The 19,964-nt window shown below is 40.6% G+C and overlaps 1 protein-coding gene across 2 annotated transcripts in view; it reads left to right on the forward strand.

Annotated features, from left to right (window-relative positions):
* NT5DC3 (5'-nucleotidase domain containing 3) overlaps nucleotides 1-19,081 on the forward strand; it is a 189,637-nt gene extending 170,556 nt beyond the window's left edge. Inside the window, exon 16 of one of the 2 annotated variants that reach the window (XR_011048292.1) lies at nucleotides 439-529. Coding sequence is in view for 1 of the 2 variants with exons in the window: in XM_068402423.1 (XP_068258524.1) it covers nucleotides 19,021-19,047 (27 nt within the window). In the remaining variant the exon portion in view is untranslated. Of the gene's footprint in view, nucleotides 1-438; nucleotides 530-19,020 lie in introns of those variants that run through there. The other variant, XM_068402423.1, reaches the window with a different exon arrangement.
* Nucleotides 19,082-19,964: the final 883 nt, after the last annotated feature.

Here is a 19,964-nt window from a genome sequence, read left to right on the forward strand (position 1 = left end):
TGAACATACTGGAAAAGTAGGTAGATGTATGGTATTTATAAGATTTGTTTTACTAGACAACACTTCAACTTCATATTATTTGATATCATAATTAAACATGATTACATCTTGAAATACAGTAAGTAAAAAGCATACAAAATTCACCTTTCTTCCCTCAGGGAGAAGAGACTCTCTCTCTCTCTCTGAAGTGGGGAACTGGGGCAGTGCAGTTCGAACACCTGTTTGATGGAGGAGGGATTTGAAGCCTCCAGTATAGACCACAGCTAGCAAATTGTACAGCATTATTGAAATAGCCCAGGGGCTGCTCACTCCCCAAGATTCACTTATGTTAATATTCAAGCCAAAGTTTTCTCCCAGATTCTCCCAGAAGTATGGCCCTGCTGAGGTCAATAGAGATACACTGATTCAAATCAGTCATTATTGTTTCTTCTTCTGCAGGTAACAATGGTCTCACAACCCAGGACTTCAAAATGTATGTTCCAAGGTTTGACACTGCAAAAGTTGCAATTTGTTTATTAGGTACCGAACATGAAGTATCACTATATTGTAATTGTAAGAAATAAATACTTTGCGGGATCTTACAATCTTCTTTTCACGACATACTGACATATTTTTGACTTATTTTTATACTATTTAGGTACTTTTTCAAAGGTTTTATTCTGAGCTGTATAGCTCCAGTGCACTTGAATATTAAATGCCATTGTAGGTAATGGAGTCAGTTTTCTCTAACCCTGCACTTGGTGGATGGGGAGGAGTTCTGCTGAGGCAGGGTTTTCAGGGTCACATATGCTAAAGCAACAGTGTTTGAAAAAAAGAGCTTGTCATTTAGGTAAAACTTAGCGGAAAAATAACATGGTGAGCGCTAGCTTGTGAATACAGTTGTCGTAGGTGACAGGCAGTGTAGCTGATAGGTGTGATGCTCCTTCTAGACTTGAATAGTTTTGGTGACTTATGGAGTCGAGGAATTTGGATGTTTGAGTTCCTGGTCTCTGCCTCACACCCAGTTTACCTGGCAGAGGGCAGCATCGCAAACCTGCCAGCTCTTCAAAGGGAGACTCTGGTTCTTCTGCCTCCTCCTTCCACAGGGGCAGCTGGCATTTTGGGACCTCTATGGTACTGGTCTGTCTCACTCATGCCCTTATGGAGGGCTCTGGATTTGGCTTTGAGTCTGCAGGAAAGATGTTGGGGTAAAAACAGGAAAGGGAAGTGTCTTCATTTAGCCCACACCCAGGACTAAACAATAACCAGTTGTTCTATCACCCAAAACTCCTCCCCAGCTGAGAAAGGGAATTGGGAAAAGAAGGGAGACTCATGGGTTGAAATTTAAACAGATTTAATAAAATAAGGAAACCAATATTGATGCTGATACAAAAGACACAAAATTATACTTAGCCCACAGAGGAGTGGCAAGTCACTCCAGGAACAGCAATTACTGAGAGGAGAAGGAGAAAGAGAAAGAGGGAGGAAAGAAGAGAGCAAAGCAAAGAGCACCCCCATCCACCGCCAAGCTTTCCCATTTCTAGTGAACTTAATTTTAATGCTATGGAATACACCTGTGGGCCAGCCCGGGTCAGCTGCCCTGGCTTTTGCTGCTAGTGGCCTTGATCACCACAGCTGGCCACAAACTGAAACAAAATGTAACAGAAAATTAATTCTATAAATTTTATCCCTGCAAAACCAGGACAGGAAGGTGTGAAAGGAAGGAAGATGCCTCCTGCTGTGTCTCCTCTCACCCTCTGAGAATATCAATGCAGCTGGTGCCCTCACCAATATTCTTTTCCTCAGTAAACCTGGCTGCAATGGTCAGGGTCCCACATATACTGAGGTTTTATGCATGGACTTGGTTGGACAGTGGGACCACTCTTGTTACAGGTGGGGGTGCACATATCCTTTGCAGGTTCAAAACTAAAGCTGATGGGTCTGTAACTGCATCTCTTCCATACACAGTCGAATTTGCCACTTGGCAAAATGACCTCAGATGATGTAAGCTGCTTTCCCCCCATACCCTCTTGAATTCTGCTCCAGGGATGACTGAGTTCATCCTAGATAATCTCAGCAATGAGATCTTGTTGCTTTACTCTTCTTGGAAAGATAGTGTAAAGGCCTGAGAGTGGTAAGAAATTATAATTTACTGCTGGTGCCTCTGAGTAATGCCAGTACACAGTCTATTTTCCAAGTGTTCCTCTTTCTTTATTAACCACAAGCAGTAATTGTATCTAGAAATTTCACGTACTGGGCAATTTTGAGCTGTTCTACAAAATGTTAGTTTCTTCTTATTGTTATTTATCCTTTAAACAACCACCCTTTATGCTTGTAATCACATTTATTGGCTTTTGTCAGGCCTCAAGAGTGTACGTTCATCCTTTAGTCTATCATTTGCAAGATGAGCTCATACCCTTGCTGAAAGTACCTGAGAAAAACCACTTGGCTGCCGTTGGCACTGTGTGGATCATATTCAGGTAAGCATTTATTTATTTTTCCCAATGTACCATGCCTCTCCCTGAAGATTTTGAACATTATGTCTTGAGCTGCAGCGCAGAAGGTTAAGACACACTTATGAAATCCTTTGAAGTGCCAGCAAAGACACTTGTTTTGCTTTCTCAAAGAAATCAGACCAAGTAACCTGCGATGTAAGGTATAAATGACTTCCTCTTACAGGGAAGATGAAAGATGCATTATTTTCAGAGAGACAAGAAAAATCTTAAGCTGACCTGTGGCTCAATATGGCAGCTCAGTCACTCGTTCCAGAAAAATATTTTGAAACAATTCCTATTAAAGAACTCTGCTTTAAACAAGGTGAGTGTGAGCTTGAAGATCTTACTCACTTACTGGCTCAAAGTCTCCTGAAGGCAAAGATGTTTTTAAACCTTTTTAAAATAGCTTCAAATCCAGTGTCATGAAAACATGAGAAGCGTTTTCCTAACCTCTATGCTGAACTGTACAGAGTTGTGGAGGACTGATCAGTGTTTCTCTTAAGTATTTATTTTTCTGACTTAGATGAGCTGTGCTTGTTCACTTATTTTTTTCCAAAGTGTGTTTTTTTATTAAAACCACTTGATACAGTAGGTAGAACCACAAGTACTCCCATTTGCATTTTGTGCTGTTAATGTAATATAATTGCTGGTTCTAACTTGTTCTCTGAATAGAGCCTGGAGTCTGTTGTCATGTTGGTGTGTTATAGATACCAGTGCTCCCTTCAGTATTCAATTGTTTTATAAAAGTGAGAGCTAGATAATTAAAATAATTAACGTTGAAAAACCCCAGTGCGACTTCTTTTTAACTGGTATGCTGTTGACCACTTGTATTTTGTTGTTCTCCTTCCGAGTTTGATAAATGAGGCACTCGCCACATCAGTTAAAATTTCAAACTGCATGCTTTGCTATGAGTTTTCAGACGAAGTTTATTTGCTGCCTAGGTAACAAATTCAGATGTGGCACTTGTCTGTGTATTTTACTGAATTATGTGGAACAAGATGAGGACAAACATGGGAGACCGTACTCAGTTAAAGTGTATTCCAGTATGTTACTAAGGAAAACAAATATTGTACTTCTTGTCATTTGGATTTGTCTGGAAGTGAAACCAGAAGCTTGGCATTTAGACATGAATAACTGCCTGTATGATTTCCATAATCTTTAGTTGACCTAAGATTGTTTTACTTTAGAAAGTAATTGCTTTGCGTATTGATTAAAGCCTCATGACTACAGTGTCTCAACAGAGGAGAAAATTCAAGCAGAGGGAAGAGGATTGATTGCTGCTACAGAAAACTAACAGTAATTTGTGTCTTTTTATCTCTGATAACTTTAATCTTGGAACTGGTTTTCTAATTGTGATTCAATTTAAAATGCATGCTTCTGAACTGCAAAACTTGGCTTGCTGCTGGAATTGATACAGTTATTGACAATAATTTTGCACATCAGTATAGTAGAGAGATATGCCTTCTTGGAAGACCAGCTGCGTTTTCTGGAGAGTAATTCACCTGGCAAACAAAAGCACCAATACTTTGCCACTAAAGTGATTACTGAGAAAAAAAAACAGGGCCCTGCCATAACATACCTAACTTTCTGCTCTGTGCTGTTTAGCATGATAATGACCTGAGATTCAATAGTATAGATATTTAGAAAATATAAAAGGTATTTTCTGTATTTAATGAGGTTAGAAAGGAAGCTAGTATAGATATTTAGAAAATATAAAAGGTATTTTCTGTATTTAATGAGGTTAGAAAGGAAGCTACTATTCACAGTACAAATAGATTGTATTTCTAATGTACTTAGAATTGTAATGATTTCAGTGGGAGATTTTTCAGTATCACAGCAAATTATCTTCCCGTTGCCTGACCTCTCCTCAAACCAAAGTGAATGTGACCTAAAAAGGGGTAGAATCATCTCTCTTCGTTTTGGTGAATGGCTGAACTGCTAAGAGCAAACAGGATTTAGCAGCTAGGGTGGTGTTTGTGGTGACTGTGGTCTCAGGCTCCTTCTCTGGGCTAAGACTGCCCTGCTCCAAGCCTCTCCACCTCTGCCCTGGCTTTGGGAGCACAGTTGAGCCTTTCACACTTTAGAAAGCAGATTGGTGGGATTGGAGAAGGAGAGAGAATGAGCTTGATTTTGAATAAAAAGCTGGGAGCAGTCCTGACTACAATGAAGTCAATTAGAGTTTTGCCATGGACTTGGATAGGGTCAGGATTTTGTGTGATGGGGGGATCTATCAGCAAGGCCATGGATGCCATCCCATGCTGGATCTGAAGGAATCACAGAATTGTTTTGGTTGGAAAGGACCTTTAAGATCATCAAGCCCAACCATTAACCTAATGATGATAATAACCTTGACACTACCAAGTCAACCACTAAATAGTATCCCTAAGCATCACATCTACTCGTATTTAAATACCTCCAGGGATGGTGACTCCACCACTTCCCTGGGCAGCCTGTTCCACTGCTTGATAACCCTTTCCGTGAAGAAATTTTTCCTAATATCCAATCTAAACCTCCCCTGGTGCAATTTGAGGCCATTTCCCCTCGTCCTATCGCATGTTACCTGGGAGAAGAGACTAGCACCATCCTTGCTACAACCTTCTTTCAGGTACTTGTAGACAGCAATAAGGTCTCCCCGAGCCTTCTTTTCTCCAGACTGAACCATCCCAGTTCCCTCAGCCGCTCTTCATAAGACCTGTTCTCTAGACCCTTCACCAGCTTTTTTGCCATTCTTTGGACTCTCTCCAGCACCTCAGTGTCTGTCTTGTAGTGAAGGACCCACAACTGAACACAGTATTCAAGGGGCGGCCTCACCAGTGCTGAGTACAGGGGGATGATCACTTCCCTGGTCCTGCTGGCCACGCTATTTCTGATACAAAGCAGGATGCTATTGGCCTTCTTGGCCACCTGGGCACACTGCTGGCTCATATTCAGCTGGCCATCGATCAACACCCCCAGGTCCTTTTCTGCCAGGCAGCTTTACAGCCACTCTTGTCCAAGCCTGTAGTGGTGCATGGCGTTGTTGTGTCCCAAGTGCAGGCCCCGACACTGAGCATTGTTGAACCTCATACAATTGGCCTTGGCCCATTGATGCAGCCTCTGCAGAGCCTTCCTACCCTCAAGCAGATCAACACTCCTGCCCAACTTGGTGTCGTCTGCAAACTTACTGAGGGTGCACTTGATCCCCTTCCCAAAGCTGCTGACAAGTTTCCTGTGATGGAAATGTTCAACAGAAGGCAGTTTGCTGGGCAGGAATGAGACAAATGCTCAAAGTCATGAGGGACCACAGCTGAAGAGGCTGGAAATAGTTTAAGAAAAAACCAACCCACCACTCAACTTGCATCTTCTCAGATAATAACAGAAACATTGGCTCCTAATGTCTAAAATTCTTGCACTGTAAAATGATTAAACGAAATCTGAAGGTTGAACAAACCAATTTTAACTTATGGACACTAAAAAGCTAACTAGATTTGGGAGGCAATCTCATTAATATTGATGGGAGTGCTTTAAACATATTATGAGGATGGCAGTATAGTAATAGATGTTCTGAAATCTTTGGAATTACACAGACTTTTCCCTTGGACACTTCAGGTCAAATCCTCTCTATTCTGTGCACTTTGGTAATCGCAGCAACTGTGGCACGCATTTACTGTGACCAAAGTAACCTGAAGGAGGATCCTGACAGTGTTGTCTCAACCTCCTCAGTAGTTTTGCTTGCTGTGTCAGTGGTTTAAATGTGGATTTGTACATCTATGATGATAGCTCTTCTATAATGGTTCAGAGAAATATTGAGAATACATTACATATTCAACATGGATCTGTACCCTGAATTATTTTCCATTTTTAAAGGCAGTTGTTTGACTTAACTGTGGTGTGTTTGAGAGGCTCTATAAGGTAATACTAAATTTTAAAAAAGTGCACATCTGTCAGCTCTTGACAGCAATGAATCTTAAGTAGGTTTGCAAGTTATTTATGGGTATCAAAGTGATGTTCCTATTGTAGATCAAGAGCCATAGTGTGCTTCCCCTCTCTTCTGCTTTCCCCCTTGCAGTGCTGTAAATCTAACTTCTGCCCATCCTATTGTTCGAAGAAAAGCAGTCATATTGTGCTGATTGCTATTAAATTAAAGCAGAAAGGGAGGGAAACAAATGCAGAAGCCAATCTTACCAGCAGGGATACCTCTATCTTTTATTTTTCCTTTTGGGGGTCACAAAGTCATGGCAGGCAGCTGACCTCTGATAACCTTTTCAGTGCCACAGCATGCAGTTTCTTTCGGAAGAACTTAATTAAACACAACTGAAGTTCCCGGCTAACATTTGTTCCTGAAAAGAGTCATCTTTGATTGGTGTTTTCTGCTGAGGGGACAACAGAGATGCTGCTTTTGTTCCGAGGAGAAAAGTTAGCATATGTTAGTTAAGGATTTCTGGTTTCCTATAGTGGTGCTGGGTCTTTCTGAAGATTCACCGGCGTTCTCAGCTAGCACTGGAGCACCACGGCAGTGGAGGAAAAGCACACCAAACAAGTTTAAAACATGTTTTAAATGAGGCTACTCCAACTTATTGAGGGCTATGTGTAGTTTGGTCAGAGGTCAATAAAATTGTGTTCTCCTTATAGAGTTGGTGATGTATCTGTGGTAGTCCGTCTCTTTGATATGAACCACGCAGTATGGAACATGTATCTACCAAAGCTTGACTGTGACTCCCAACAAGATTAATTGCAGCAAGATGAGATTTATTTACTTCTGTTGTGGAAATGTGCTTGCAATGCAGAAGAGAATAAGCAGTTTTTATGGTATAAGATATAAATCCAGAACACTGATTGAATTTGGACAGCACCTGCCTGGTGAAGTGTGTGCTGTCATGAGTAAATATCTGGATATAAGTCATCTTCTGTATGCTTTTTTTGGTTTGATCGTATTGGCATTTTGTATGTGGAATCAGTGGCAGAACATGTGACTAGAGCAAAAGGCTGTTAATGACTCTTGGAAATGGAGCTGGGTTCTGTACTTGGTGTTTGCTGGATCTCTTTGAAACAGGAAGCATTACTGACAGGTCTCGTTATAATTGAGGATGTGTGGGCATCTGTATGAGTCTTTGATAGAGACAAAATTAAAATTTACTGCACTACCAACAGGCAGAGGGAAGCCCTCTCCTTCTCTCAGTGGCATGGGCTGCGAGTTGGCAACACCTAGGTCACTGGTTTGGGCAGATAAGAAGGTCCAGCTCTGATAGGAGTGATGTCCCAACGGAGGGTCAGCTCTCATTGGCTCCTACATGCTCTGCTGGAGGTCCTTTCTCAGTGGGACAGGAGCTCCCTGTGAGCTCTCAGGCAGACAGGAGCAGAGGAGCAGGTCCAACCCTTGTGGGTTGTCCTGGGTGTTGCCGTGGGAGGTGAAGCGGCAGTGCTTCATCAAGAGTGGTGGGACGAGGTGTGGGAAGAGACTGGGGAAAGGATTAAAATATACCATGGGAGACCCCTTCTCCTTTGCTAAAGACAGACCCACCTTAGCAAATCCCAGCTAAGCAAAAATTTTCCCATTATTTGCTATTCAGTCTTCTCTTTCCTCCTTTTGCCCCTGATCTTAACCTTGCAAAAAGAGACATGTCTCTTTTGTCTTATGTATGGACATATGTATGTATGTCCATATGTATGTCTTAATCTTGCAAAAGAGACGTGTAGATGATGTTTGCTGAGGCTGTGTCACCTTCCTTGGAGTTAATGAGTCTCTGTGCAGGCAAAGGGTATGGAAAGCATCTGTTTTCGGGGCTGGGGACACACCAAGCAGAAATGATGTAGTAAAAACTGCCTGGAAAGATCAGGTTACCAACTCATTAGAGGGAATGTGTCCTGTTAACTGTAAAATGAGCTTCCATATTCCCTCATTTCTAGCATCTAATTTGCTAGGTGGTTTCGTTTATTAGCATACATTCAAGTGTGTGGGCACTTGTATGGCTCTTTCTTTAAGAAACAAAAACATTAACCCTCTAGTATACCACCTGTTTGCACTTCATTGTCAACTGTGAGGGGTTATTTTATTGGCTTCATTGTTTCACTTTTCATTAACTTTTTTCTTTATTAACATGCAGTCTGCAATCCAATTTCTTTTTTGCTAGAAAAGGACTTTGTTTGTCATTAATACCACACTTCTGACTGTATTTCTTTATTTAAAAGAAATAAAGCTTTTCTTTTATATCTAGTCTTTATATCTACCCTTGGTCTGTGTCTCTGTCCTAGTGGCTTTCCAAATGTACTTGATTTAGCTTTTCAATATGTAATTAATGCCAAACAAGTTAATTGCTTTACAAGTGTCCAAAATTCCCTCGTTTCATTTCTATTCATTTATCAACCTCCATTATACAGCCACTGTTCCACATAAACGCAAATGATTGTTAATGAATGCCTAATGTCGTATTCATTAGAAAATCAGGTTAACAGCTAGTAATGAATATCTGAGCTACTTGTTACTTTCAAGTACTTTTTTTTGCCTTGTTGATTACAATACTTCTTTAATCTACAAAGAAATCATACCTGTGTGTTAGGCCAACTGAAACATGATGAGGTCAAACCTTTGCAAAACCCCACAACCGTTCCCATATTGGAGGTGCTTTGTCTTTAGGTGGAATGCTAAAGATATTTGACAAAGACAGACAACCTATAACTGCTAGTTTATTCTCAGTTTGTGATTAATCTACTTAGAGGGCTGCTCATGTTCTTAAAACCATTCTAGGCTAGTCAAGGTGACAAAGATCATTCCTAGATGCCTTTCTACAGTCATAAGAGATTTGAAGACCTGAGACCTTTGGGAAATATGCTTTGGGAAAGACCTTCTTTGAATCAGAGGTGAAACTGGGTCCTGCCATTTTCTGTAGATCAAATTTCACCAAACTTATCCATAGCAAACATGAGAGACTGCCCTGTCCAAATTGCTTTTTAGCTAACAGCATTGTTTTGTTTCTACCAGAGGTAGCGCATTTTAGCTTCTGGTCTCTGTAACTCTTGTACCTTATGTTGATTCATTAGCATGGTTGGTATCTCCTGCCCCAGAACTTGCTGCATTTTGATGGGTGAAGCAATACTTAGATATAGGCTACGGTGAAATGTTTAAAAATGCTGTATTTTGACTTACAAGGGTTCAGTAATCCTGATGATGCTAGATTATCCAAATATAAACGTGTGTATGTGCATGCATGTGTAGTGTCTTTTTGCAGATTTTTAGACATAAATAACGTTGAATAATATCTCCTGTCTTGCTTTATAAGGCTCTGCCTGCCAAAAAGATTTGACTATTTGAAGTATATGTCCACAATAACTGGGCTATATTTCATATTTTGTTTTATAAAGTGTTGGCTCATCTTTGTTTGCTATTGCTTCTGCCATGGTAACATGAAGGCCTGGAGATCCTAGGAGCATTTGAGCTGGAGCTGTAGCTCTTCTGAGGGCTCAGGAAACAAAATACCTTGTATTGTTTGGATTGATATCCATCAACGGCCTTCCTGTTTTGCCTTATTAGACCTTTAAGGGACTTCACAAACATATTGAACAATAATGGTGATGAACATGGTCCTGCTGGGCACACCAAGCACAATGTCTCTTTACAGTTATAAAGAAATTACTCCTTATTGGTAACTAAACCTTGAAAGAACACATTTGCCCTAATTATAAATGGTGTGAAAAAGAGTCCCCAGACTGACTGTGCAGACTGTTGTTTGTCAGATATTGCAGGTAATTTAAAAAAAAAAGAAACACAATACAGTCAAAATGTAATTGACTCTTTATAATGCTCCTGTCAAACAAATTACAATGTGAAATAAGATGAGAGAATTTATGCAATGAAGGACAGGAAGTTGTATTTATTACTTAGTGAAAGTATTTAAGTGGCAGTGCTGCATCAGAGGACATTATCTGCTCTCAGTTAATGTTGATAGTTTGGTAGTAACCACAGTCAGGATTAGGGTCCTATATCAGCATAACAGCTAGGTGTGTGTAACGTATGTTGTTTGAACTCTGGCAGTGGCTCTATACAGTGCTTATGGTCAGAATGATTCCCAAGAGTATATCTCATACGTTGAAAGTCGAATAAGTGCTGTGGGATTTTTCTGAATCATTTCTACTGACATCCCAGATTTCATCAGCCCCCTCTCTGCTCAGCATTTTGTATGGCTGAACTTCAATGGAAGTGCCAAAATGTAGATATGTGCTGGAGTTGCTCATTGGGCAAAGACAGCTGAAATGGCTGCTAGATGCAATATGGAAGAGCATTGTGGTACCTCCAGGCAAGTCTTTTGTGTGTGGCTTTAGAACACACGTATGATGGGTTTGTGTGTTTTTCCTGGAAAGGGAAAGATGATCAATTAATACTGATATAGGGCTTTAACCTACTATGAGAATAATAGTGAGTTAAGTTCCAGGTATCTGATTTTACTTATTTATGATTATTTTGAGCGAGTCAAGAATGTCAGTCAATATATGACGGAGAAATCTCATGCGTTGTCTTTCCACTGGACTTGGGGAGTGGAAATTGCAGTTCAGGTTGTCTGGTTTTAAATGAAGTCTAGCCCTAGATGATGTAATTTCTGGTTAATAATCAGCTGAGTATTTGATTTCAGAAACTGTTTACTAGTGTGACATGTACAGAGCTGAGAAGCCAACCGAGGAAATCTGATTGTGACAGATCACTCTGCCATACTGCAAACCTGCATGAGGCAAGACTAAAATATGAGCTGAAATTTCTGTTTTGCCACCTGAGAGTCTCCTTAGGCCTTTTCTACCTTTGAAATCTCTTTCTGAAATCTCTAGAAGCGATGTTCTCAGCCTGCAAAAACAGAATAAAAAAAACCTAAACTACTTTTTAAATACATTTCAGGCTGTCCCTTATCACACAGCCCATATGAATGGAATATCATGGGTTGGAGATGTTTACTGCTGCACTGTACATAAAATCTCACAACTGCTGTGCTGCATTCAGTGTTTTTTTGTGTGTTCTGCTCTACTGGCACCAGTCCTTCATTCATAGAGGGTTATTTGGCTCTTCAAGGCTCTTCACTGACTGCCATCCTGCACACGAATAGGGATGGCTGGTATTTTTGACCCTGTCATTTTGCTGCATGGGGGAGAAAGACCCTCAGTAGCAAAAAGGGTAACCTATATACTGTAGATATCAGACAAGCTTGGTAACTCAGTATGATTGCTGGCAGCTGGGGAAGGGTTGGTGAGGGCAGGTAAGGGTGAGATAGCAGGGCACCTGGAAGTCCTGGACTGAGAGACAGAGCTTGGTACGTAGCATGGGGGACTCATAGTGTAGCACCGCTCATCTCTGCCAGACGAGCCAGGCCTACAAGCTGAGAGCAAGCAAACATCCAATGCAAAACACTGTCCTAGACTTCTGTTTTCCACCCACAAAGTTAACCAATTTTTAACTCTTTTTAATAAATGCCATTGCCACATCAGTAGTATACAGCATACCCAAAATTCCCATCATAACTGTGGGAGATGTTTTTGATTATTTTTTGTGTATACTTCATTTCTCATGTAGTTTTTAGGAATTTTTGTTTTGATCAGGCTTGGAGCTAGTATTCTCATGTTGTTGGATAGCTCTTGATCTTCTGACTGATTAAACTTTTTTCCACACACAAGGATTATAAAGCAACACAAACCAACAACAAATGAAACCTTGCTCAGTGTAATCTTTAGTACTATTTCTAGTACTATTACCTTTTGCATTTAATATGCTATTCAGATGACTCTGTGAAGAATATTTTAGGAATACGTAGATGTTGAAGCATTGATTTTATTATTCATCCGCTGTATAAGAATCAAAATCAGCTTTATAGGTGCAATTTTCTCTTCACTAGAGGTACAAAGCACAAAAATTACAAGAATAATTTCATCTTTCTTTTTCAAATAAAAATAAATAGATAGGTTCATCAAGGAAATTGCTGACCTGTTATATTTTTTCTTTCATTTGCTAATGATCCCCTTTTTCAGTGAATGAAGCTTCAGCCTGGTGATTTTTCCTGCAATGTGTACATGTATATCTGGTAAATTAATGTCAGTGTGCTGGGGAAGATGGTAGCCATAGGCCAGGGCTTTTTGTTGCCATGGATCCATTGCAGACCTCTTTGATTGTAGCTTGTTAGGGCTTTGTTTAAACAAGTAGGAACTGGGGGAAAAAAAAAAGGTTTTCAGCTATTTTCGTCATTTACATTTTAACTGTTCTAATTGTCCTAATTTCCTTCCTATTTACAATGAATGGTTAGGGGAGTAAGCCTTCGGTGGTGACCACTACACTCTTCAAACTCAGGCTGCACACCCTGTCCTTGTTTTTTCCCATGTCCTGTTCTGGCATGGAAAGGATTTAACCTGCCTCAGTCTGCCTACGGGACACAACATCCTGTGCCTTAGATACATACATACTCATCACCTAGAAAATATTGTGTGGGAACTGACAATGCTTTGAGCATTAGTTTTAGAAAATAGTGCTCAATTCCACCATGCTATGTGATCTGGTCAGCTGTGGCACTTGCTTGAATTCACCAGGGTGTTTTAAATAGAGAAATGCACCCTTTAATATTTTCCGTTGCTGTTTGTATTGAGACCAGGTTTACGCTGGACACATGTTGCTGTGTATGAAGGCCAGCGACCTGCTCTGAGCACAGCAGTGGGTACCAGCCTGTGCTGCAGGCGTTACTGTTGTGCCAGCGTGGGGGACAGTTGTGGTGACAAAATGTCAGCAGGCATCTGGCCTTGTATGGACAGTAATAAAACGTCTGTGTCTGCACTTGTCCCCCAGCGTGGCCTTCCCGTGAGGTCCACACTGAAAGGTGGGAAATGTGTGAAATTCTGCAAGGGTCTGAAGAATCAGATTTTTGGTACATGGCTGCTGGTCTAGAACTCCACCTCAACCAGAGGACCTGTGTTAGCTCTGTATGTTTCCTCTCTGTCCATGTCAGCTATAGCTGTGCAGAAGTGCTTCCCATCTCTTTCTACAGACCTGCTCCTGTGTGAATAGAGAATTACTGTGTATCAAAAGAGCTGCTAGACCTTGTTTGACCTCATTGCAGCTAAAGTCCTTTTTACCCTACTAATAAAGTAGGGTAAAATAAAGAAAATTAAAGGTGACTTCAAGTGATGTACATCTAGTTTACTGTTACTTTAAAATCCTTTTTTACTCATCAAGTGGGTGTATTTGCTTTAATACAGATGAACCCAGTTTGTTTCTAAATTTGGAGCAGTATTTTAACCTGAGGATGAGTATTGCGACTTTGCTGTGGCTGGAGATGTTTAAGGTTGTTACATTTAGAAGCAATATTTAGTACTCGTGCCAAGATAAGGTTGATAATTATTATCCATGGACTATGCATAATGATATAATTAATAACAGTGCTAATAATAAAAACCAATTTGATGGCTGACTTATTTATTCAAGTCTATGTGAACTGGTAAGTGGGACTCAATCTCTTTCTCCTTTCTTTTTTTCAGCTGTAAGATGCAGCTCACTCAATGACAGCATCTAAACTTTTTAAGATTATGTGTAACCCAAAAGACTCAGGTTGGCCATGGAAAGGGGTCCAATGAAGTGTCCCAACACTGTAGAAGGAAGAGGCAGGATTAGGGCTACAGTTACACCATTTTCTTCCGCTTTTCTCATGACAGTCCCAAACTGTAGTCACCTTCTGCATTTCCTCAGCCATGAGATTTTTAGGGTAGAGGCAGTCAGGAAATAAAGCTGATGGAGCAGCTGATGAAGCATCACATAAGATACTATTCCACTATCTTTTGCAATCGTCACTGTTAACGTTACTTGTGATGGTGCTGAGGCAGTAGTTGTTCCTAGTCTCTTAGCTGTGGTGTTCCTTTAGCTTGGCCACAAGCTGTACTGTCTGTTTAGGCTGTGAGGGTTTTGGGGCAGGATCTGCCACTTGTTTTCCATGCAGTGTTGCACATGATAGATCTTGGTGCTTCTTGTCCCTCAAGCTGTATGGTTGTAAAAATTGTAGTTGCAAAAATGACAAACTGTCTGGGAGGGAGAGGAAAGGAGACGGACTGATAAACTTTAGCCTAAGGAGTTACCTAGTCAACATTTGCTTGTATGAATCCAAATCACCATTCCAGTGGGCTCACACTTTTAGTTGGCCAATTTATGGAAGATTCCCCCTCTGCAGTACAAATAATCCAAGTGTTTGTGGCAGCTTCTTCACATTGTATTTTCCTCTACTATAAACGTCTCTTAAAGCAAGACACATCATTTTCCTCTTGTCTTCTGGCTGTCAGGGCATTCAAAATTCAAGTCCACACTCTTACAGCCTTGAGGTGTGCAAAATGCTGCTAGAGTCAGCAGTGGATGTGTGCAGAGGTCTGCAGGGCTACCCTGATAACTTAAGCTCTGGCTGTCTAACCACCTAGAAGAAAGTAATTTCTCAGTGGCCAAGGTATGCAGGAGCTTGCAGGCTCTCAGTTTATTTCTCTGTAATGCAGCAGCTCAGGAACGTCACTCTGACTGACCACAGAGCTGCAGGGAGGTGGCTGGTCCCTGATGGGCCAGACCTGCGGGTTTTGGTGCAAATGCCGACCCTGGAAAGGGAAGAGGGGAGGCAGGCGGTGCTGGTGTGCCCATGGCGATATAGGTATACTGGTAATACCCTCTAGTGGAGACACACAAGGTCTGCCAGCGACAGGAGGCGGGGTGCCAGCAAATTTAAACTCCAACTTGAACAGCTTCAGGACAGGTTTATGAAATAACTGTATGGCTCCTGTAGGTTTGTGCATAGGAAATGTTTCACTAGTACATTTGCACGAGAGAATGTGATTTATTTCTGAGAGTGCTTGCCACTGTTATCAGGCAGGCAGAGCTGTATAGTGTAGACCAATCTTTTTCTGCATCATTCTTAGTGTTATACATTTACATGGGACTAAAGCACTGTATTTCTAATTAAGTAATTTACACTCTGTATTGTACAACTACACAACAGAGAGGCTGTTAGCACTATTTTTTTTCACTTGTGTTTTCCTGACAACTGCAGGTAACCGAGGTGAGAACTTGTTGTGTTCTGCTTCTCACTGCTATTACTCCTCCACTTTTCTGCAAACTCCATGGGAACATTGCAATTTTTGCTGGTGAAATAGAAAGAGAAATCTGGGAATTCAGCTGAATAAATAAGTAAATAAGTGAACAACAGCAAAACTTTACTTTTTTCTCTAAGTCATTTGCATGCAGAAAGTTGCATGGTATTTTGTCAAGATTTCTAGCAATGTTATACTGGGATGACTAGATATTTTTCAGTAGTTATTAGTCTGGCATATCTTCTACTTCTGTTATAAACCACATTGATTTTAGTAGGAACAGAACTAAGACCTGTTGCTCTTTTGTGATGTCTCTCTCTTGTTATGAGATAGTATCAGTGTAGTGGAGGAGCCGCAAGAAAAGGCCAATAGACATGAATCAAAAATCTCTAGTCTTTGCCTTGAATAATCTATAACTTAAGTAAAGGATATTACTTCAAAGTGGAATATATCATGTTGGAGGAAGAAAATATTTTGGAGATCCATGCTATTTTGCCTCTTGAACAATTTTACAAATTACCTTTCACTCACAAAAGCTATGTGAGAAATTGTTTATTTAATAATACAATAGACATAATTTTGATATTATTTTACAAGATTTTTATCAGTGTTGCAGATAGGGAAGCATTTGAACATAAAATATCCCAAAGATTACATTATTATTTTTAAAAATGGAAATCAAACTGCTGTACATATTGCAGAACCAAAAATAATACGAAAAGAGCAATGCTGATCCTTTAGTATCAATATTTACCATAACATATCAATGCTTATACTGTAATTAGCCTTTTGATTTGGTTACCCAGTTAAGTGAGAAAAGTTTCCATGACTTCAGATTTTGGATGGTTTTTGTATGCAAAGACCAACCTTTCCTTCTGCTTGTATCATTTTGTTTTGCACACAACTGGAAAGGATGTAAGGTACAACCTGGTTGTCCACACCCTAAGATAGTTCAGTGGTCTAGAAGTTTGCTTTCCGAGGTGAAAGTACCAAGGATTCAGCTGGGACTTGGTGTAATTTTGCTGACTTCGGAGGAGTGACTCTAGATTTACACCTCTGTAAACGACAAGCTTAATTAGACCTGTTGTGTTGCCTGATGGAATTTCTATGGTCTCAGCTTTTAAAATTGCTTCCTAGGGTTTTAGTCAAGCTCAGATTATGGTGGCATTTAAAGAAAACGCTTAGTGTTGGCTTAATGCCGCTTCCTTTGAAATTAAGTTTTGAAGTTTTGAAATTTGAAGTTTTGAAAATCCCATCAGGGCTGTGTGATTGCTGAAGCCAACGTGACTAATTATACATAAGTGCATTGGCACACCAGGTAAGGCATCTTAAATTTGTGTGAATGCAAAATAAAATGGGCAGCCAAGGTTAATTTCTGAACAGTGAAGCAGCTGTGTTGGGTTAAAACATATTAAGATGTGCTGCTGAATGAGACAATGGCACGTTGCTGGACCGGTGCTGGAGTGATGGGCTCGCAGATGGATGGCTTGTTTACTCTCTGTGGAAAGCTTCTCTTCAAGGGAAAATCACACCTCTAGAGATAAAATGATATGAAATTGCAGTTTAGGATTGTGTGAGGCTATTATATATTGTATGGTGTGAGGGGGATAGATGATGGGGAACAAGAGGCACAGTGGCAGAACTGGGTAAACTTCCCTCCAGGTGTAAGCAACTTAAACTCACATACTAGGCAGGTCCTAGGCACTCCCATTCGCTGTTTGTGCTCTGGAGTTAATTGTTCTGGCTGTGATCTGAAAGGCAGCCAGCCTGCAAAATGCCAGCCTGCTAGTGGTTCACACGTTTTTATCACAGATTTCTGGAGTTTGGTCTTGCGCTATTTTTATTAAGAACTATAGAACAAACACCAGACTCTTGATATTAAAGGATGTTGGCAAATAGCAGTAAAACATTTGCCTATTTTTTGTTTATCATTTTGAAAGGGACTCGTTTTTCCCCTCGTTTTTCAGACAAAGTATGAAGAAATTAATCTGCAGTGATTTTTATTTATTTTTTTTTAAAGCTGTTAGAAAATGAAATGGGAGTAGAAGAGGAAGGGCAATTCAGCTTTTATTGGAGCAGCGATGTTGTTTGCCCTGAATCCCTTTGTCCTTGGACAGAGCAGTTGCAGCCATGAGCTAAACAGATGGGGGGAAATGTGGGACCATCCCTCTCCTGCGGACAGCGCATTGCCCCTGTCTCCCCACCCGGCTCTGGAGAGATGCTGGGGCTGGACTACGGCCGCTGCCTCGGGGAGCTCATGGTGCAGGACCAACCATGGGAGGGCAGTGCCAGGAGGCAAGGACACAGGGGGAGGCAGCACTTATCACAGCGCTGTTACTGTAGCAAAAGTTGTGAAACTAACTGCAATATATGATTCAGACCAAGACACAAAAATAGCCCCAAATCCACCCTTTTTGTATATAAAATCTTAAAGGAGTCGTAAACCATATTTTGTATGATGCCAGCTGTAGAGAGAAAAATGCAGTAAGTTCTCCTGGTGTTTTCCTTTCTCTGTATACAAAGGTATGTTTTCTCTCACGAGAACAGTCTAAATATCCCATTAGTGCTTTATGTGTAATATTAGCAAAACCCCTTTCAAGATAGATTACAGTATTTTGATTCTTTACTCATCAGTGTGTATAATTATCGTTTAACAATGTTATGAAGGACTGATGAAGGGAAGCAGGTGTTTAAACATGAGGTACCAGTAGTTTGACGCAGCATTTAATTCTCTTTATTTGCACTTTTTAAAGACATCTATTCAAGGAGGGAAAACAATGAGGCACTATATAGTCATGAGTGTTTGCAAGAGAAAGAAAAAAGATGTTTAGTTAATTTTTGGAGGAAGTATTTTTTAATTAGTAGGAGTGAGATTTTAATGGTAGTATAACATTATATGAAGATAGTGAACATAATGAGGTGTGTTACAGTTTTAGATAGCAAGAAATTGATATTCTCAGATGGGCTTTAGACCCATAAAATCTTTCTGAGTATCAGGGTAATGAAAAATACAGCTTGGTCCTGAAAAGCCAAGTATGATTTTTGAAGGCCACAAGGAAGGCCAGAGCCGCCCCAGGGGTGATGCCCACCTTGCCTGCCCCATGCCAGGCTTAGCTGTGTCCATTACCTCCAAGGGGGTCAGCATCTCTGCTGGAGAACTCCGGGGGAAAAGAGCCACCTCTCCAGAGCTTTATGTGTCAGAAGCTGGGATCTTGAGGACCAAAAGGTACTGGGAACTTCTGCCCAACTGTCGCCTTGAATGAGACAACTCCCATTTACCTCCAGGGTAATGCTTTCTGGGAAGAGGTGCTTGAAAACCTTCATGGCTATGAGCTAACCTTTGCCAGTAGCATTGGTCTCCTTGGTCATTGCAGTTTGTCTTCTCATAATTATTATTATCTAGCTACCGAGTTTTAATTAGCATAGGTTAATAGAGACTTTAAAAATAATCTTTATTAGGGTTAAAAAGATGTGCTTTGTTTTCTCTCAGCAGATTTTTCTCCAGTGTCTAAAATAAGCCAAATTGAACTATTTTGCCTTCTGAAGCAGCCGTTTTTGGATGGAGGTCTAGCAGGCGCTTACGTAGCCAGAGGAGGCTGTTTGGAACAGTTCTGTACTGCAGCAATGCCAGCGCCGAGCTTCCTTTGAACAGCAATGTAGCACACCTGGCTGTTTCTTCTTTGTCTGTGGCTGACAGGCTGAAGTCTTATGAGGTGATTCAGGACAACTATATTTAGTTTTTTGCTCTGTTTTGTTGTGGAAGACCAGTTTCAACAGTCTGGCTGGGTGAGTATGGTGTTAATGCTGCAGCCTGACTGTTCTTCTAGGGGAGGCTTTCCCGCCTGTTGGTGGAGGAGAGGTAGGTATCCCCAAGAGACAGGGCAGTTCAGCCATGTCTCCCCAGTCCTATTGCTGCTCTGGTGACTTCATATCCATTTTTTATCACTCTCCAACTAATATTCAGCTGATTCTATGGTGCTTCACTTGCTCTGTTTCCAAAGAACCATCCTCTGTATGAAAGAAACCTGATTACAAACTGATAACTGCTCTTCTGAGAGGCAAAAGGATTTTTGCATTAGCAATTGTGCTATTGCCATTATGACTTGCCTTATGGTGAAAATCATTATAAGTGATCTTAATGATCCCTGTCAGCCATAAAATGTACACATAAAAAATAAATACAAGATGATGTTTCATGATTACACCTGTGTTTCTCTTTGCCTGATAATTTTGTTTTCCCTGCACAATATTCTATTATTCATGAAAACGGTGTCTTTATAAAGTGACTTACTTTATGGGCAACCTTAGTATTTCTTTTCCTCTATTTACTTTGTCTCCTAATTGCTGTTAGATGTCATTAACAGGGAGGCTAGAATTATTGCACCTGCTGGGCCAAATAAGTCGACTTTTTTTTTCCTCATTGATCACCTTGTT

The sequence above is a fragment of the Nyctibius grandis genome, chromosome 5, assembly GCF_013368605.1.
Source record: "Nyctibius grandis isolate bNycGra1 chromosome 5, bNycGra1.pri, whole genome shotgun sequence".
NCBI classification, from domain to species: Eukaryota; Metazoa; Chordata; class Aves; order Nyctibiiformes; family Nyctibiidae; genus Nyctibius; species Nyctibius grandis.